The sequence below is a fragment of the Myripristis murdjan genome, chromosome 24 (genome assembly GCF_902150065.1).
Source record: "Myripristis murdjan chromosome 24, fMyrMur1.1, whole genome shotgun sequence".
In the NCBI taxonomy this organism is placed as follows: Eukaryota; Metazoa; Chordata; class Actinopteri; order Holocentriformes; family Holocentridae; genus Myripristis; species Myripristis murdjan.
The window spans coordinates 20485224-20500105 of NC_044003.1; the positions used below are offsets into that span (position 1 = coordinate 20485224).

Here is a 14882-nt window from a genome sequence, read left to right on the forward strand (position 1 = left end):
ACTACATGAATGTAATTCCCACCTCCACACACACACACACACACACACACACACACACACACACCTCCATGTACTGTGGAGAATATCTGAAGTAGTTGTGGCATGCTTTATGTAGTTTTCTAAGCACTCCAACAGCTCCAAACAGGAAAAATGACTTACACATTAGGGTGTTCACCTTTTGTTGCCCACATATAAAATGCATTCAGCTCTCGCACAGGTCTGAATGAAGCATTAGCCTTTCTGTGCCCTCACTCACAAGTACAAGCGAGCGTATGTGTGCATTCGTAAAAAAGAGGCTGCACTCTTTTCTAAATGTGAGCACACTGTGAGGGCTGGAGGTTCAAAATGTGGCCGTTCGCTTCTGCGCTGCCGCTGACTTTGTGGAACTTCAGCTGAGGCTTAACGATAAGGAAGTAGAGCAGAAAGAGAGGAAGGGCAAAGTCAGGGAAGGAAGCACGCACTTGTGCGTGAGTGCGTGTGTGTGTGCGTGTGTGTGTGTGTGTGTGTGTGCATTTGAATGTCTTGTCTGCTTCTCTTTCTCTCTGTGTAATGAGTCTGACTTTCTAATGGGCTGCTGGCTTTAGGGCTGAACTCTGGTTGACTGTTTGCCCTCATTCCCTTTTTCATCCAAAGCAGCCTCAGCTAACAATCTATTGCATCATAACAGTAACAGTAGTAGTAAATCTCTCTCTCTCTCTTCACATACACACACACACACACACACACACACACAAAGACATGCATGCACATAAAATACCACTGAGGAAATGAGCAGGAATAGCATAACTTTAATTTTTTCAAGTCGAAGGATGCACAGTTTGTAATGTCTTCAAACACAGAAAATAACGGACAGTCATGGTCATTTATAAATCCTTACAGTGACGTACAGTACAACATGCTTTTTAATAGATTTCACCAAACAAACATCCAGTGTGTGTGTGACTGTGTGTGAGTGAGTGAGTGCACTGCAAAAAAATCTTAACATTAACAAGTCATTTAGTCTTACATTCAGTCTTAAAAATATGACATTTGAGAGAAAACCCCACTTGTTTCTGATGCAAATTTGCCTGTTTTATTATTTTTTTTTCTTGAATCCAGTGTAAATATGTTGGAACAAGGCAGAATAAGGCAGATCAGCCTGCTAGTGTCAAGAAAGTTACACATTATTCAAAAAATCCTGGAAAAAAGCTGATAAATGCTTCAAACAAGTGGGATTATCTCATCCCACTGGCAAATTTTTTGCACTTGTCTTAAGAAAAGATTTTAACGCTAATGTTGTGACTAAATGACTTGCTCAGACTTTTTGAGCAGAGTAAGTGTGTTTACCTGCTTGTCTGCTCTTTATATTTAAATGCACTGACCTATTAACCATAGAAAACTGTGCGTATTGATTGATTGCTCCTGTATGTGTCAGTGCAGTCCCTGTCTTGCTTATTGGCTCGGTGACTTCAGTGCTTCAAGGTTTTTCAGAAAGGATGACGTAATTCCGTTATAATACAATTATTCCTCCATTACACTGAGAGTAGGATCCACACTTTTTATTCGTTCCCCTAAAATTTACTAATGGGTTTCATAGAAGCTGATCTATTGATTGACTAACCAACCACTATCTTAAGAGAGGAAAAAAATCACAGCGGTGTTTATATTTGTGTGAGCCCTGTATTAACTTCCAGGAAGTAAAAGCATTTCTTTCATGATCCCTTGCAAGTAATCTCAAACAGCTCTATCAGTTTACTACTGGTTACCATGGTTTAACAACAAATCCAATAAAAAAATACACATCATTCTGTGAGAAACAGCTTGAGTTCTCACTGAGCATTTTAAATCCCATCTTAATACAACTGGCCTCTAAGAATCTCTAACTTTTCCTCTGAGAAAATTACACCATGAGAGAAGACTAAACAAGTGGAATTTACTTTTTCAGTGTGTTTACATCTCGATCCAGTGTCATTTTAGAATTTTGAAGGTGCATTTTATTAGTTTCATAGGACCTGAAAAAGACAATTATATGTTCAGGTGAAATTTAGCACCAAAACTGACTTACAAAACATGGCTGCAGGTGTAATATGGCAACCTGCTTTTTTTCAGCACTCAGTGCAAAATCATCTTAGGCGTCTCCTTAATTTTTTTAATATTCCCCGACAAAGGAAAAAGAAAAATATATATATTTTTAAGGCAATATACTCATTTCATTAGCCTTGCACAGATGTACGTGGATCAACTGATAGTAGGAGAATTATGTTGACTGATTTAATTATTCATTAAACTGCAAATGTGAAAAACTGCTTTGTGTTTTTTTGTTTTTTTGTTTTTTTTTTTCTGTAAGCAAAATGGCCACATTGGCTCTGGTGTTTCTCAGTGCCCTGTACATGTGTAAATACTGTTGTGATGCACGTTGTGATATTGTGGAAGTATGCATCGCAATTCCCAGGAAATTACTTACAGCATGAACTCAAATCTTTTAGAATGATTTGATTAAAAATGGCTCAATTATTAGGGCCTTAACAACCAATTAGTCAACTAATTGACTAAGAGGTGATAGTCCCACACAGATGTAATAAATACATATTTACAGCAATTTGCCCAATATCTAATGTGCAGTTTATATTAAACCCCTAATGACAACTTTCCATTGAACTACATATTAATGGTCTCTTCTTTTATCAATGTATGGTGAGACTATGCCGTTTTGTATTCTTTATATGTTGCTGTACCAGGGACAGTTATGGGGAAATGTTACTGCATTTGCCCTCAAATTATGCTAAAACATCTTGTGAAGAGGTTCACCCTATGTTCCCTACTTTCCCCTCATTGTGTTTCAATCACCCTGCAAAAATGTTTCCTTATTTTATTTATTTATTTTTTTTTTTTTCAGTCTAAAAAGAGCCCCGTGTTCCCTCAGTCCTGTGTTCCCTCAACATGTAATGTCCCCAGTGCTGTTAGATTTACCATAATGCATTATATTTATGGGGTGTGAGACAGTGAGCATTCCAAGGCAAATTCCTCTGAGTGTCTATTGAGTGATAAGGACCTTGGGAACATAGGGATCTGGCACCAGGGAGAGAACACAGGGACTCTTCTGAGGAACTAGGAACCCTTTACGCTGCTTCTGCTGGAGTAACTAATCCCTCGTTTTGCCCCTTGTCCCCAAAATGGCAGTGCTGAGTTCCTGGGGACAGCTGGGTTGAAGTGTTTTATTAAACGTATAACACGAGCAGCACGAAACATATCACCAAATGCCAAATTTTAAAAATAGGAGCGATAAATCAATCAATCAACCAATAAATAAATAAATAGCATTCTTTCAAGAGAACTTTCAGCTAGTAACTGAAAGACCATTTTTTTTGCGACTGCACGTCATCTCACAGTTGATCTCCACTCCTCTAGCGAAAGTTTCTTCTTTTTGTCTTTTGCTTTTCCCGCGTCATCAATCTTATTTTCGACCACCGTGTCTCTATTCCAAAACCAAAGGCAGCATATTGTTTTACTGTTGTCAGACGCATGCAGAATGACCAGACACCTCCTGCTTATTTGCATTAAACTCTCCATGCCCAGGTGGAAACACAGATATACAAGAGCTGAGGGTGCTTTATTTGCTCAAGAACCCTGCTCTAAGATTAAGACCCAGGAACTTTGACCTCCAAACATTTTGGCGGAAAATGGTGAAAAGATACACTCTGCTTGTTAGCACTAGTCACTGATAGCTGCACAGGCTAATGTTAGCTCATTATTGTGCACCCAGATGAAGTTGCTTTAAAAAAAAAAAAAAAAAAAGCTAAAAAACATTAACAAATTGTTTTCAGGTTAGATGAAGTGCAAACAGAGGGGATTGATAGTGGGCAACAGTGAAGCTGGGTGGGGGAATGATTTGAGAAATGGCCTTTCAATCAGGAAGTGTGGGTTCAATCTTCCATCAAATTAAGGGTTGACCCTGCTGAAGTGTCCCGAAGCAAGACACCTTACTCCCGCCAGGTGCAGGGCTGCTGCTCTGTAGCTACTCTGACATGAGACCTCCTTGAGGAGGGTCAAAAGAAAAGATCATTTTCTGATCAACAGACCCACAATAAAATGAAGACCAGGAGAAGCAAAGGACATCATTCCACAAGAGTCCCATCTCTGAGCATCTGCTCAGTTCAAACAGACTAGCGGTGTCGTAGTTGAGCATGTAGGATACCCCGTTAGGAAGACTTGTGTTTTGATTCAGCATCCGAAAACTTTCTGTGACATTTCAGCAGATCGGTAGATATACTTCATCCAACATAAATAAAACTCAGAAGAGTGGATGTCCCATCCCTTGAATTTCATTTTTACAATGAGGACACCATTGACTCATGATCAGTCAACTCAAATTCCCAGGAACCCTCGCTGCTCTAGGGCGGTTCGCCGTCGCTTTTTCTGGCGCCGCTTGCTGGATACATCAAAGCAGGTGACCATCATGACGTTGGCCTTGCAGAGGTTGACCTTGCTCTCCAGCCGAGCCGTCACCACCTCGAGGGCCTCCAGGTGCTCCAGGGAGTCCACCTCGAAAGTCTGCCACAGGTCAACTGCAGAGGAATGAGGTCACGCTTCACTGTGAGCACACAACACTGTAATACTCTGCAGCATGAAGGAAAATAATGACCATAATTGGAGGTAAAATGATTTTTTTTTAGGAGTAGCAATGAAGTTTTGCATGTTTAATGCATGAAGAACGAGGAGCTTCACTCACACTCTTGGTTCCATTTGGCGGGTTCTAGCATGAGGTCCTGCTTGGCGCGATCCAGCTCTCGCCTCAGGTTGTTGTACTTGGCCCGAACCTCTGCGATCCTCTGTTGACGGTGCTCCAAAAACTTCAGCTTGGCACTGAAGCATGCGGGCCCCTGAAAACACACACACACACAGACACATATACACACACACACACACACACACACACACACACACACACACACACACACAGAGGTTGGAAGAAGAACAGGACCCAATCTACCGCCTCCCTCCATGCACTAAGCACACCATGTTAGGCCAGGGATGACACCTCTGGGCAGTGAACCAAAACAAGTCTGTAGGTTAGGAGAAGTAATATAAATGTTCTCTGATTATACAAACCTCATAACACTGAAGGGAGGGCTTCAAAGGTTAATACATGCACATTTTTCAGAAGGGAAGGAGCATCTCTAAATGCAGCAAGTGAGTTTGCCACTACAATAATGCCACAGCTGCTACAACTGAATTACTTCTTTGTTGTTGTTTTGATTATGTTTCTAACGTTTTTATTATTTTTATTATTACTATGACTTAAATTTCTATATTTTTGACTTGAGGGCATTGAAATTACAAAAACTACATACCCTCTACCCCCCAAAATAGCCAACATTCAAGCCAACAGGAGATTTTTTTTTTTTTTTTTTTTTTTGTCCCTTTACCTATATTATGTTCTATTTGTTTAACTTGGTGTGTTTTTATCTATTCACTGCAGCTGGAATCACCCAAATTTTCCACGGGATGATTAGTTTCATCTTACCGTAGTTTTGTCCTTTCTAGATGGTAACCCTGCTCTTGTTAACCTAGGTTCAAACTCTCGCAAATGTGGATAGGGTTAAGGTTAAGGTTAGGGTTGGGTTAGGGCAGATTAAAGGGCTACTGTGCTGAATCAAGTGTGCATGCAAGGGAGTGTGCGAGAGTTTCACAAATCTAGGTTTACCATCTGAACACGACCCATTAATTTTTCTCATTATCTCTTCTTGGGGGGGTGACAGGTTAGTTTCGTATTACCTTATAGCACAAAATAAACACGCCTGCAGGGGGTTGATCAATACCAGTGACTCAAATTCAATAGGTGCTGCGATTTCTAGCCTCCTAAACTCACTTTCTAGCCTGCTTTGGGGGAAAAAAGCAAACGACAAGGCAGTGGTGTTACAGCATTTTCTCAGGGATGGGGTGAGAGAGGTGGGGACTGGGGAAGAGACTTGACTGGGAGGAGGCAAGTTCTGTCCGTGCGGTTGCAGTTCCCACTGATTGCCAGTAAAGGTGGATAAAGTCATAGATGACTTTATGTCGCCTTAAAAAGAATCAAACTAAACCTGTCACCTGTTTGCCAGCACCTGCTCGTGTCTGCATCCGCTCCACATTGTCTATCTCATAGACTTTGATCTCGTACGCCTCTGGGATGCCCCGGTCCACCCAGCGAGCCCGCAGACCACTGGCCGAGCGCCTCATGGACAGGGATGCATCATGGGAAAGACGACGCTGGTGGGGGCCTACAGCAGGTAGAGCCAGAAGGTGCTCACTATAATTTTTTTAAAGGTGGCATTGTGTATTACTTGAAAGTTTTCAGTTGGACCTAAGTACACCAGGATTCATGAATGGTCAAACACCCATTCTGGCACAAAAGGGACCTATAGTCACTTCTGTTTACTTACTCTTTATTTTAAAGACAAGTATTTTAAAATTTAGCTCAAAACCCATACCTGTAATACATATTTACATCTTAAATATGAATCTGGCAAAGCAGACCAAGGTGATATTGTTTAATTTTGTGTCTAGGGTCGTACTTCTCTCAGCAGGATTTCATCTGTGTCAACACAGAGAGCAGAAAATATGCTCATGAGGGAAATGCATTGTCATCGCCTGTTGTTCACTCCTCCATTAGTTTTATTACTGTGCTCTCTTCATTTTTTTCAACAAGACACTATTCAAAGTTTTACATTTATTGTTCCATTAGAGTGCATTGTCACTAGGCTCATGTATTGATGATGTGACATACTGCACTATTAGGACAGTAAGGAGATTATGTGTGAATGCATACTACAATCCTGTGCCACTCCAAAAAATGTCACTTTTAAAAGTAGTGTGGTCATGTGGAAACTACATTTTATCATGGTATATGCTTAAAAGTATCATTTTTTTAAAATAGAAATTATAGATTATATTTACAGCAGAATCTATGTCCAATATTTTTCCTGTTGTGGCTGCTTTTAGACATTTACTTTGGCTCGCAGCCTTTTTGCTTTCTGTGCCTCAGCACGGCGGTGCCTGTTCTTAAAACATGCAAAGACAACAGCCTAAAGCATGTATCAGTGAACTGGCTACCATTGGCTGCAGCTACAGTTACACTGTAATATTTTCACTCTAATGGTTGAATGATTACTCTTAATATTTGTGCATTTCAGCCAGTAGCTTGGTCATAATTTAGAGAGATGGATGTACTGGAACTCTGCCATGCAAAAACTTTCAATGGTAATTGCGCTGAAATGTGAGGGTTGTGATGTACAGAGAGGAAAAATGAAATGTACAAAGTCTGTAAAATGAAAGTCTTACATCTCTGTGTCTCTTTCTGTTTCCTTGTTTCTTTGTTTCTTTCTGTCTTACAAAACCTTTATTTTCAGCCATCCACAAAGTTTGTAATTACCCATTGATTTCAGAATGGGTTTCTTGAGACTTTGAATCATGGAAGAGCTTAAAAGATCAAGTATAAGTAATGTCATTCATGAAAGGGCCTGTCATTCCAGTTATTGTACCTGTGTTGCCTCTCCTCCGGGATGTCCGGCTGCTGCGGGCGATGCTGAGAAGAGAGCCGCTCCTGTCGCTGACAGAATCTCTGTTTGAAGTGCTGCTTCCCGTTGCCTCGCTATCCCTCACCATGCTCTCATAGCCACTGCTCACCACACTGTTCCTGTTTGGGAAAAGCAGCGACGTCTTCCCCATCGCTGGAGGCAACTCGCCGCTCAGCACACTGGTGGCATCACTGGCGTGCCCGCTCATGTGGCTGGGCATCCGAGGAGCAGTCACCCGGCTGTATGGCGAGGGGAGCGGGTGATGATTAAGTGATGATGGATGGCCAGAAAGCCTGTCTACTGTCACCAGAGAATGAGTGGGTGTTTTGTCCAGGCCTCCTGAGGTGGAGCTGGTTTCCCTGTCCTTCAGTAGGTCAGAGATTCGACCACTCATGAACCCCTGAATTGGAGATTTCCTAGATGAATATGTGGAGCTCTGGCTTGGAGTACGGCTGATGGAGTTAAGAGACCATGGAGGGGAGAGGGAAAGAAAAGAGGATGTGCGCTCAATCTTCCCATCTGGAGAGAGACTGGCACTGCGGTTAATAGACTGTCGTAGGCCTTTATGGGAGAGGCTCAGGTTCTTGGTGCTGGGAGCAGATAGCCGACGGACTTTTGGACTAGCGATCTTAAGTTTCCCCACAGCTGAGAGCTTGGAATGGGTAGACTTGGGTGACTGAGACGGCTGATTGTTAGAGGTGGTAAAATGATAGCTCTGCTCAGGCATGGGTATAGGCCGAGGAGTCCTCCTGGGACTCCTGCTAGCCCTTGGTAAGGTAGAATCTCCTTCATAATGTCCCTGATAAGTCTCCTTATAATTCACCTCATATCTCCCCTTACAGTTCCCCTCAATGCTTCCCTTAGAGCTTCCCTTAGAGCTCACTGAGGTGCTACTGCTGCCTCTATCCAGAGTTTGGAAGTCCCCTGGGGTCGTCCCAAGGGAATTAGTCCTGCTCGCCAGCTGCTCTAGTTTGGCACTGAAAAGTCTGCTGCTGTCCTCAATGGGTGACTTTATACTCCCACTCAAACTATCATGTTTCTTTGTTAGACTTGAAGCTTCAAACAAAGATGCAGCACCCTTTCTGGCTAGGCTACTAGCTTCCTGCCTGTACTCCATACTGTATTTCCGAGGAGAGGAGAAGCAGGGGCTGCGGTTGGCTGGGGAGTGCTGTCGGCCCTGCCTTTTCTCTAGGGTGACCCTTGGGCTGCAAGGGGTGGATGATGTCACCCCTCCAGGGTTTCTGTGATTGTCTGCTGTGTTATTGCCCCAGTGGCTCTCCTGGCTGTTGGCATTATGCCAGCCTCTGGGCAAACTAGTTGTTTTGAAGGAGGCAGGAATGGTTGCTGGGCAACCAGGTGAAGCAGCAATTCTCTCAGGGGCATTCCCGACAAGTTTGCGACCGATTTCACCCCCCGACAAGCCCCTTGGAGTGTTAATGGGATAAACACGCTCCCTCCCTCTGGGGTGGCTCCTGTCTGTGTGTCTGGGCCGCTTTCCACAGGCTTTGTTTTCTGTGGTTTCATTGTACAAAGCAGCATCTTCAAAGACGGGTGTGTCATAGGAAATCTGGTGTAAAGGTGACACAGATATGCAGTCAGACTTCTTTTTATCATTTTGGACAGCAAAAGCCCCATTCTCCTCTTCAAGGGCTTTTGCATCTTCAGAACAATTGGTATTAGTCTTTGTAGGCACAGACAATGGGTTTATTCCTATAAAACTGTCATCATGATTCCCTCTTTGTTTGGCACCATCCTTCTCACCATCCACATCTGTATTAATGAGCATGGGATTTATAAATGAGGGTAAAAACCTCTTTTCCCCTCTGAGTTGATAAAGGGGTTTTTGAGTGATAGCTTCTGTAGTCTGACCTACAGGGTTTTTACCCAAATCAGCACATCCTGCAGCTGCAGATTCTTCACTGACATTGCTGATGATCCTGATTGGTTGGGAACTGGCAGAACCTTGAGCTTGTGCTGGTGAATTGGCAGTGTCTCTAAAATGAATAATGTTGCCATTCGTCCTACCTCTGTCCAGTGCTCCACTGATGGTTACTTCCTCCACCATAGAGAAGACTAGTTCATCTTGACCTTTCAGGTCCAGTGGCTGTTTAACAGTTACTGTGATGGTTGCCTTCATCTCTTTGACTTCCTCTGTGGGGAGATGAGGTAAGATATCCCCAAGTATAACACTGGTTGCCATGGAGGGTGAAGAGGAGCAGGAAGAGGTGGGGGTGAAGAGGGAGGGAGAAATTGGTGAACTCTTGCCAACTGGTGAGGTCCGTCTTTCTGGTTGGGATTCATCACCATCTTTGGGACTCCCCTTACTTCCTGTGGGCTGAACTGTGAGAGTAAGTGAATTGCTCTGATCATCCACATCACAGTCCTGAAGAGACACAGGCAACTGAGGAGGTCTAGTGTTGGAGACCTCAGAGAGACTGTCTTGACAGATCATGTTTAGACTTTGAGTTTGATTCAGCGGTTCTTCACTAGAGCTGGCGGCACTGCCATCCTCGCAGTCATACAGACCTGAGTCCTCTCTCTGAAAACTGTCTCCAGGGAAGGTGCCATCTGCTTTCTTTTCTCCAACAGAAGTCTGATTGAAGCTTAACTCCTGATTTAACAGCAGCGTCTGCTGTGCTTCAGTGTCAGTCTGTTTCCCTGAGTCCTTCTGAGGTTGTGGTTTGGTTGTCATTTTGTTAGCAGGAGAGCCCTTTGAGGAGAGTTTGGGCACATCAGTTGCAACCTCACTACCATCAATACAACCCAGGCGCTCTTGAAGTTCGGCAAACGTGTCACATTTGAGACAGTCCCTTTCTGGCTGTTTCGCATCTGCTTTCTGCGCCTCAAGCTTCCCTTGAACAGATTCTTCTTTCTTCTTATCTTCCTGCAGTTGGGGAATGCTCAGAAGCTCCTGAAGAAGAGCAGTGAACTCTGGGTCATCCATGTCAGGCTTGCTACGGTTCAGAGAGGGGATGATGGGGACAAATTCAGGCAGGGCCAGCGTTGGAGCGGCTTTGGCCTGGACTGAGCCATCTGAGTCTATGTGAATGACTGTGTCACAGGACTGGTCACTGCTGGAGCGCTCATCGAGCTCACCACATAGACGAATACGAGGAATGTCGACATCTACCTCACCAGTAGAGTGGAACGCCCGCAGGGAAAGAGATGGAGTCCCTCTCCTCTCTTTGCTCAAACTCCTGCCGCTCGGAGAGCATGAAGTGGACTGCTGTTGGAATGAAGATGAATTATAGTGTTACTCATTGCTGTATTATTGATTTAGTATATCGGTTTAACTCCAAAATATTGTCTACATATGCCCATATAACAAACATATAGAGGTATACAATTTCAAACAAAATGAAGCAAAATGATCAGTCTCCCTCACTGCAATAAAATGATCAAATGATATCCATACCTATGTATGTATAGTACAAAAAAATGAATTAATTAATTAAACGTGTGATTCAGTTAAATGTAGCAAATGCAGAGTAACTACCTTTGTCCTCTTCTGTGTCCTGCGGATACGAGAAGCCAGTTGGATTGTAAATAAGGCCTCTTGGAGGTGTGTTGGTGAATCCGAAACCTGAGCAATCACTGCTACCTGACCATTTACGTGACCCAGGGTCTGTCGAAGGAGCATTGACAACTTACTACCCCTGAAGAGAGACAGAGAAGATAAAAGTCATCAACAAAATTACCAAACAGTCAAATCTATCAGTTTCAAATTCAGTGGTGCAGTCATCATTTTTTTTTTTTACTATGGACACATCTACAGTATAATATGGATCAAAAGATTGATCAAAAATAAATATGAGACAAAAATCAGACTACCTTTGTAAACAACAGTGACACCAACAGAAAACTCCATTTTTAGCTCATTGTATTTTCATTAGTGGTACTGATTGCACACCAATGCATGCCAAAATGTTTAAAACAATAATACCTTCTAAAAAGCCTAGGTTCTTACTTGTTGGGGATATTTTTATGTCCACTCAGTAAAGACAGGATAACAGGGCCCAATTCAGAATGAGGGAGTTTGCTTTTGCTGTTGTTTGAGTCAGTAATCCCCTTCATACTGCGGCAAACATCTATCATGGTCAATCTGGAAGGTCCACGGGAAACTAAGGATGGAAATCAGAGGATAGGAGAGGAAAGGAGAATGTGAGAAAACAGACTTGAGGCCATCTGATAGAGCAGATAAGAAAAGAAAAAAAAACAGGAAAATGAAGTGTTTCAGTTATTTCAAGTATTTGAGGAAAGCATATATAAGGTGTGCTGCTTTCTTGTAAACACACTCTTACAAAAACCTTTGTACTCAACATGTAAATATAATGTGCAGAGTTTAATAAATACATGGAAAACCATTAAATTTGACAAAGACAAGCCTGCATGACATCCAAATGTGTCACTCCCACCTTTGCTGATGGTGCTGCTCTCCGTGCGGGGGGGCTGGACGTGGAGAGTGAAGAACATAATGGAGCTGTGGGACAGTGGCATAATGATGTCACCATGGCGACGTGCTGTAATGGCAGCATCCAGGAGAGAGGCAGCCCGCTCTGCAGTGGGGGCCTTGACCCTGTTGAGGTTACGAAGCTGCAGGGGAGGGAGGAGAAAGAGGGAGTAAGGGGTGGGAGTGGGCAGGGTGGGGGTGTCACAAAATCACAAATAGAGAGCACTTAGCAGAATAAATAATAAAGCAGTGCTTCTCAACATGGGGTCTCAAGAGACCCAGGGGCCCTTGTAAGTGTTCCAGATCAAAAGCAAAATAATGATTAGTTTTGCTACCATTAATTTACTAAATATTATTCAAATAATAGGACATATGAGAATGACTATTCCACCCACACAGTAGTGTCTTTCTCACCACTATTATCATGAAGACACAAAGTTCAAGTCCACACTACGCCGAAGAAATCTGAAAATGCATTTTATTTCTCAATTTTGCCCTTTTTCCATACTACAACAGTGTTTTGATGCACCAATCAATGTGTTGGTTTCTGAGCATTTCAGAAACACTCCATAGTGGATACCTTTGAACACCAGTTTTGCACTGCAGTATGAACAGCAAAAATTGAGCTTTTTGAAAACGCTGACATAGGATTACCATATGATCCACGCCGTGCTGTCTCATCCAGCATGCACAGCATGTGTGGAAGTATGCACATGGCAGATAGGGGACTTTAAGCTTTTTTGGGGCGGTGTGGACAGCAGGCTTTTGAAAAATACTATGAAACTGCTGGAGTGGTGTAGTGAAGATGGAGCACCGACACGCCGTTTAAGATTTGCACAACTTGGCGTAAACATGGATTTAATTATCAACAACATAAATGTGTCCATACATGTGCTAGCAAAATATTTTTAGCAAACTCAGATGTAATGAAAAATGACACAAGACGGTCTGCCTAACACTGGTGAAAGAGAGTGAGAGGGTGAGAGAGAGAGAGAGAGAGAGAGAGAGAGAGAGAATCTTTTACATGTACATGCTGTGATTCTGGATATGAATATTTGCTGATTTTTTTGCCCTACATGTGATGTCTGCTTTGGCAATACAAGTGCTTATTTGCCATGCCAATAAAGCATTTTTTGAATTTGAATTTGAATATGATAGACAGAGAGAGAGAGAGAGAGAGAGAGAGAGAGAGAGAAAGAGAGCAAAGCAGTAGAAAAACGACTAGAAAAAAATACACAAAACAACAATTTTCTGAACCAGTTAACAACCCCCCGATTTTTTTCAATCAAAAACATTTTTCCTTCTACCTGTATCCCATAGACGGGGTCCTCTTGGAGGCTAATCTGGGCGGCTGGGCTGTCCTGGACGCTGCCTAATGAGGGGACGGCCTCAGCCAGCAGATCCCTCAGCGTCTCGTCCTCTCCACAGCAGAGCTCGATAGCAGAGACTGAAACAGTCAGATCAGTCCAGGTCTTCTCCTTCCTGCGCTCCACGGCACTGTACAGCCAGGAGATGGCACAGGGGATCAGCCCCAGCCTCTGGAAGCTCTCATCACTCCCCACCATGCTCGACCAAGAGCCTGTAGACAGCACACAGAGGTACACATACATACATTTACACACATTTATATATGTACACACATGCAGGGACACTCAGCCAAAAACACATACACACAAAGAAAAAGAAATTCAAAAGGTTTTATGTTAATGTGCCTCACTCACACAGGATTGCATCAGGTGCTAATATGTATGTGCAAACACTATAACTAACTGGAAAATAGCACTCAGGCGAACACATACCTCCGTCAACACTATGCAACTGTCATAACACACCAGTTAAACATGTTGGATATTCACCAAAAGTAAAACAGACCCATCGCCACACCACCCTTTGGCCAGTCAGTGTGAAAAATTAATCAGTTCTTCCTTGCAACGTGCCAAGTTTTCAGTGTGAAAAACGGATCAGTTCCTCCTCGGCAGATGATCAACCTTTTGACCAAGTTTCGGTCAAATCTATTTCTAACTTTTTGAGATATCCTGCTAACAAACCAGGGCAAAAAAAACACAACCTTGGTCCAACTCAAGGTAGTTGCACCAGGTAACAAGGTAACAAGATTTCCCCCCCTCTGTTTACAACTGTGTCCTTTTCTAATTTTATGCTTTTATGTTACTGCTAAATGTGTGTTTTATTGTATTGATTGATTTCTCATTTTTCAAAAGCCTTTCTAGGAACAGGTATTGGAAATTAGCATCTGCTACAAGCACTGATACTTGATGATTCATGCATTGGATAGCTGTTTTCAGTATGTCTATGTATTAGTCTCATCAAATAAACCATAAATCAATAGATGAATAAATAAGCACTGGATTAGGTGTATCCCTGTGTGAGCTGCAGCTGGTGGTTTGTCTCAGGTGTTCAAGAAACCATCAAAGTGCCCTCAAGCTATCATCATCAACTTTATTTCTTCCACCAGGATGAGTCCTAGATACATACATTAAATACATTATATAATTAAAATCCACATAACAATAACTTTCTTGAAAGTTCACAGTGACAAGTATGGGGAAAGCTATATATAATAACATATATTTAATGATTGAATGAACACTTTTGTTACTGATGATATTACTGAAGGTTCTGCCCCATTTTGGTCTAACAGAGCCAGGCCCTGCTGCTGTGCAACTGGAAAACCACTGCTAAACTGAAATAGAATAGAACTTTAATTAATATTATTAGAAACACCTGTGTTTACCTGCTATTTCATGTCAATATGGCTGCAGTCAAAAAGGTCTCTTGTTCTGTTGTTATTGATTGTGATGACCAGATCAGCGTTTTTATGAACTATTTACAAAAACAATTTCTTCTCAATTTGTTCTCAAATTAAAAGAATGTACTGA

The 14882-nt window shown here is 42.4% G+C and overlaps 1 protein-coding gene across 1 annotated transcript in view; it reads right to left on the reverse strand.

Moving 5' to 3' along the window:
- Positions 1-4344: 4344 nt before the first annotated feature.
- The window catches only part of kif26bb (kinesin family member 26Bb), a 28599-nt gene continuing 18061 nt past the window's right edge, over positions 4345-14882 (reverse strand). Inside the window, exons 8-15 of the mRNA XM_030046802.1 lie at positions 13293-13564; positions 11951-12128; positions 11503-11656; positions 11032-11191; positions 7500-10761; positions 6070-6239; positions 4709-4859; positions 4345-4544 (exon numbers count right to left, since the gene is read on the reverse strand). Coding sequence (XP_029902662.1) covers positions 4345-4544; positions 4709-4859; positions 6070-6239; positions 7500-10761; positions 11032-11191; positions 11503-11656; positions 11951-12128; positions 13293-13564 — 4547 coding nt within the window. The remainder of the gene's footprint in view (positions 4545-4708; positions 4860-6069; positions 6240-7499; positions 10762-11031; positions 11192-11502; positions 11657-11950; positions 12129-13292; positions 13565-14882) is intronic.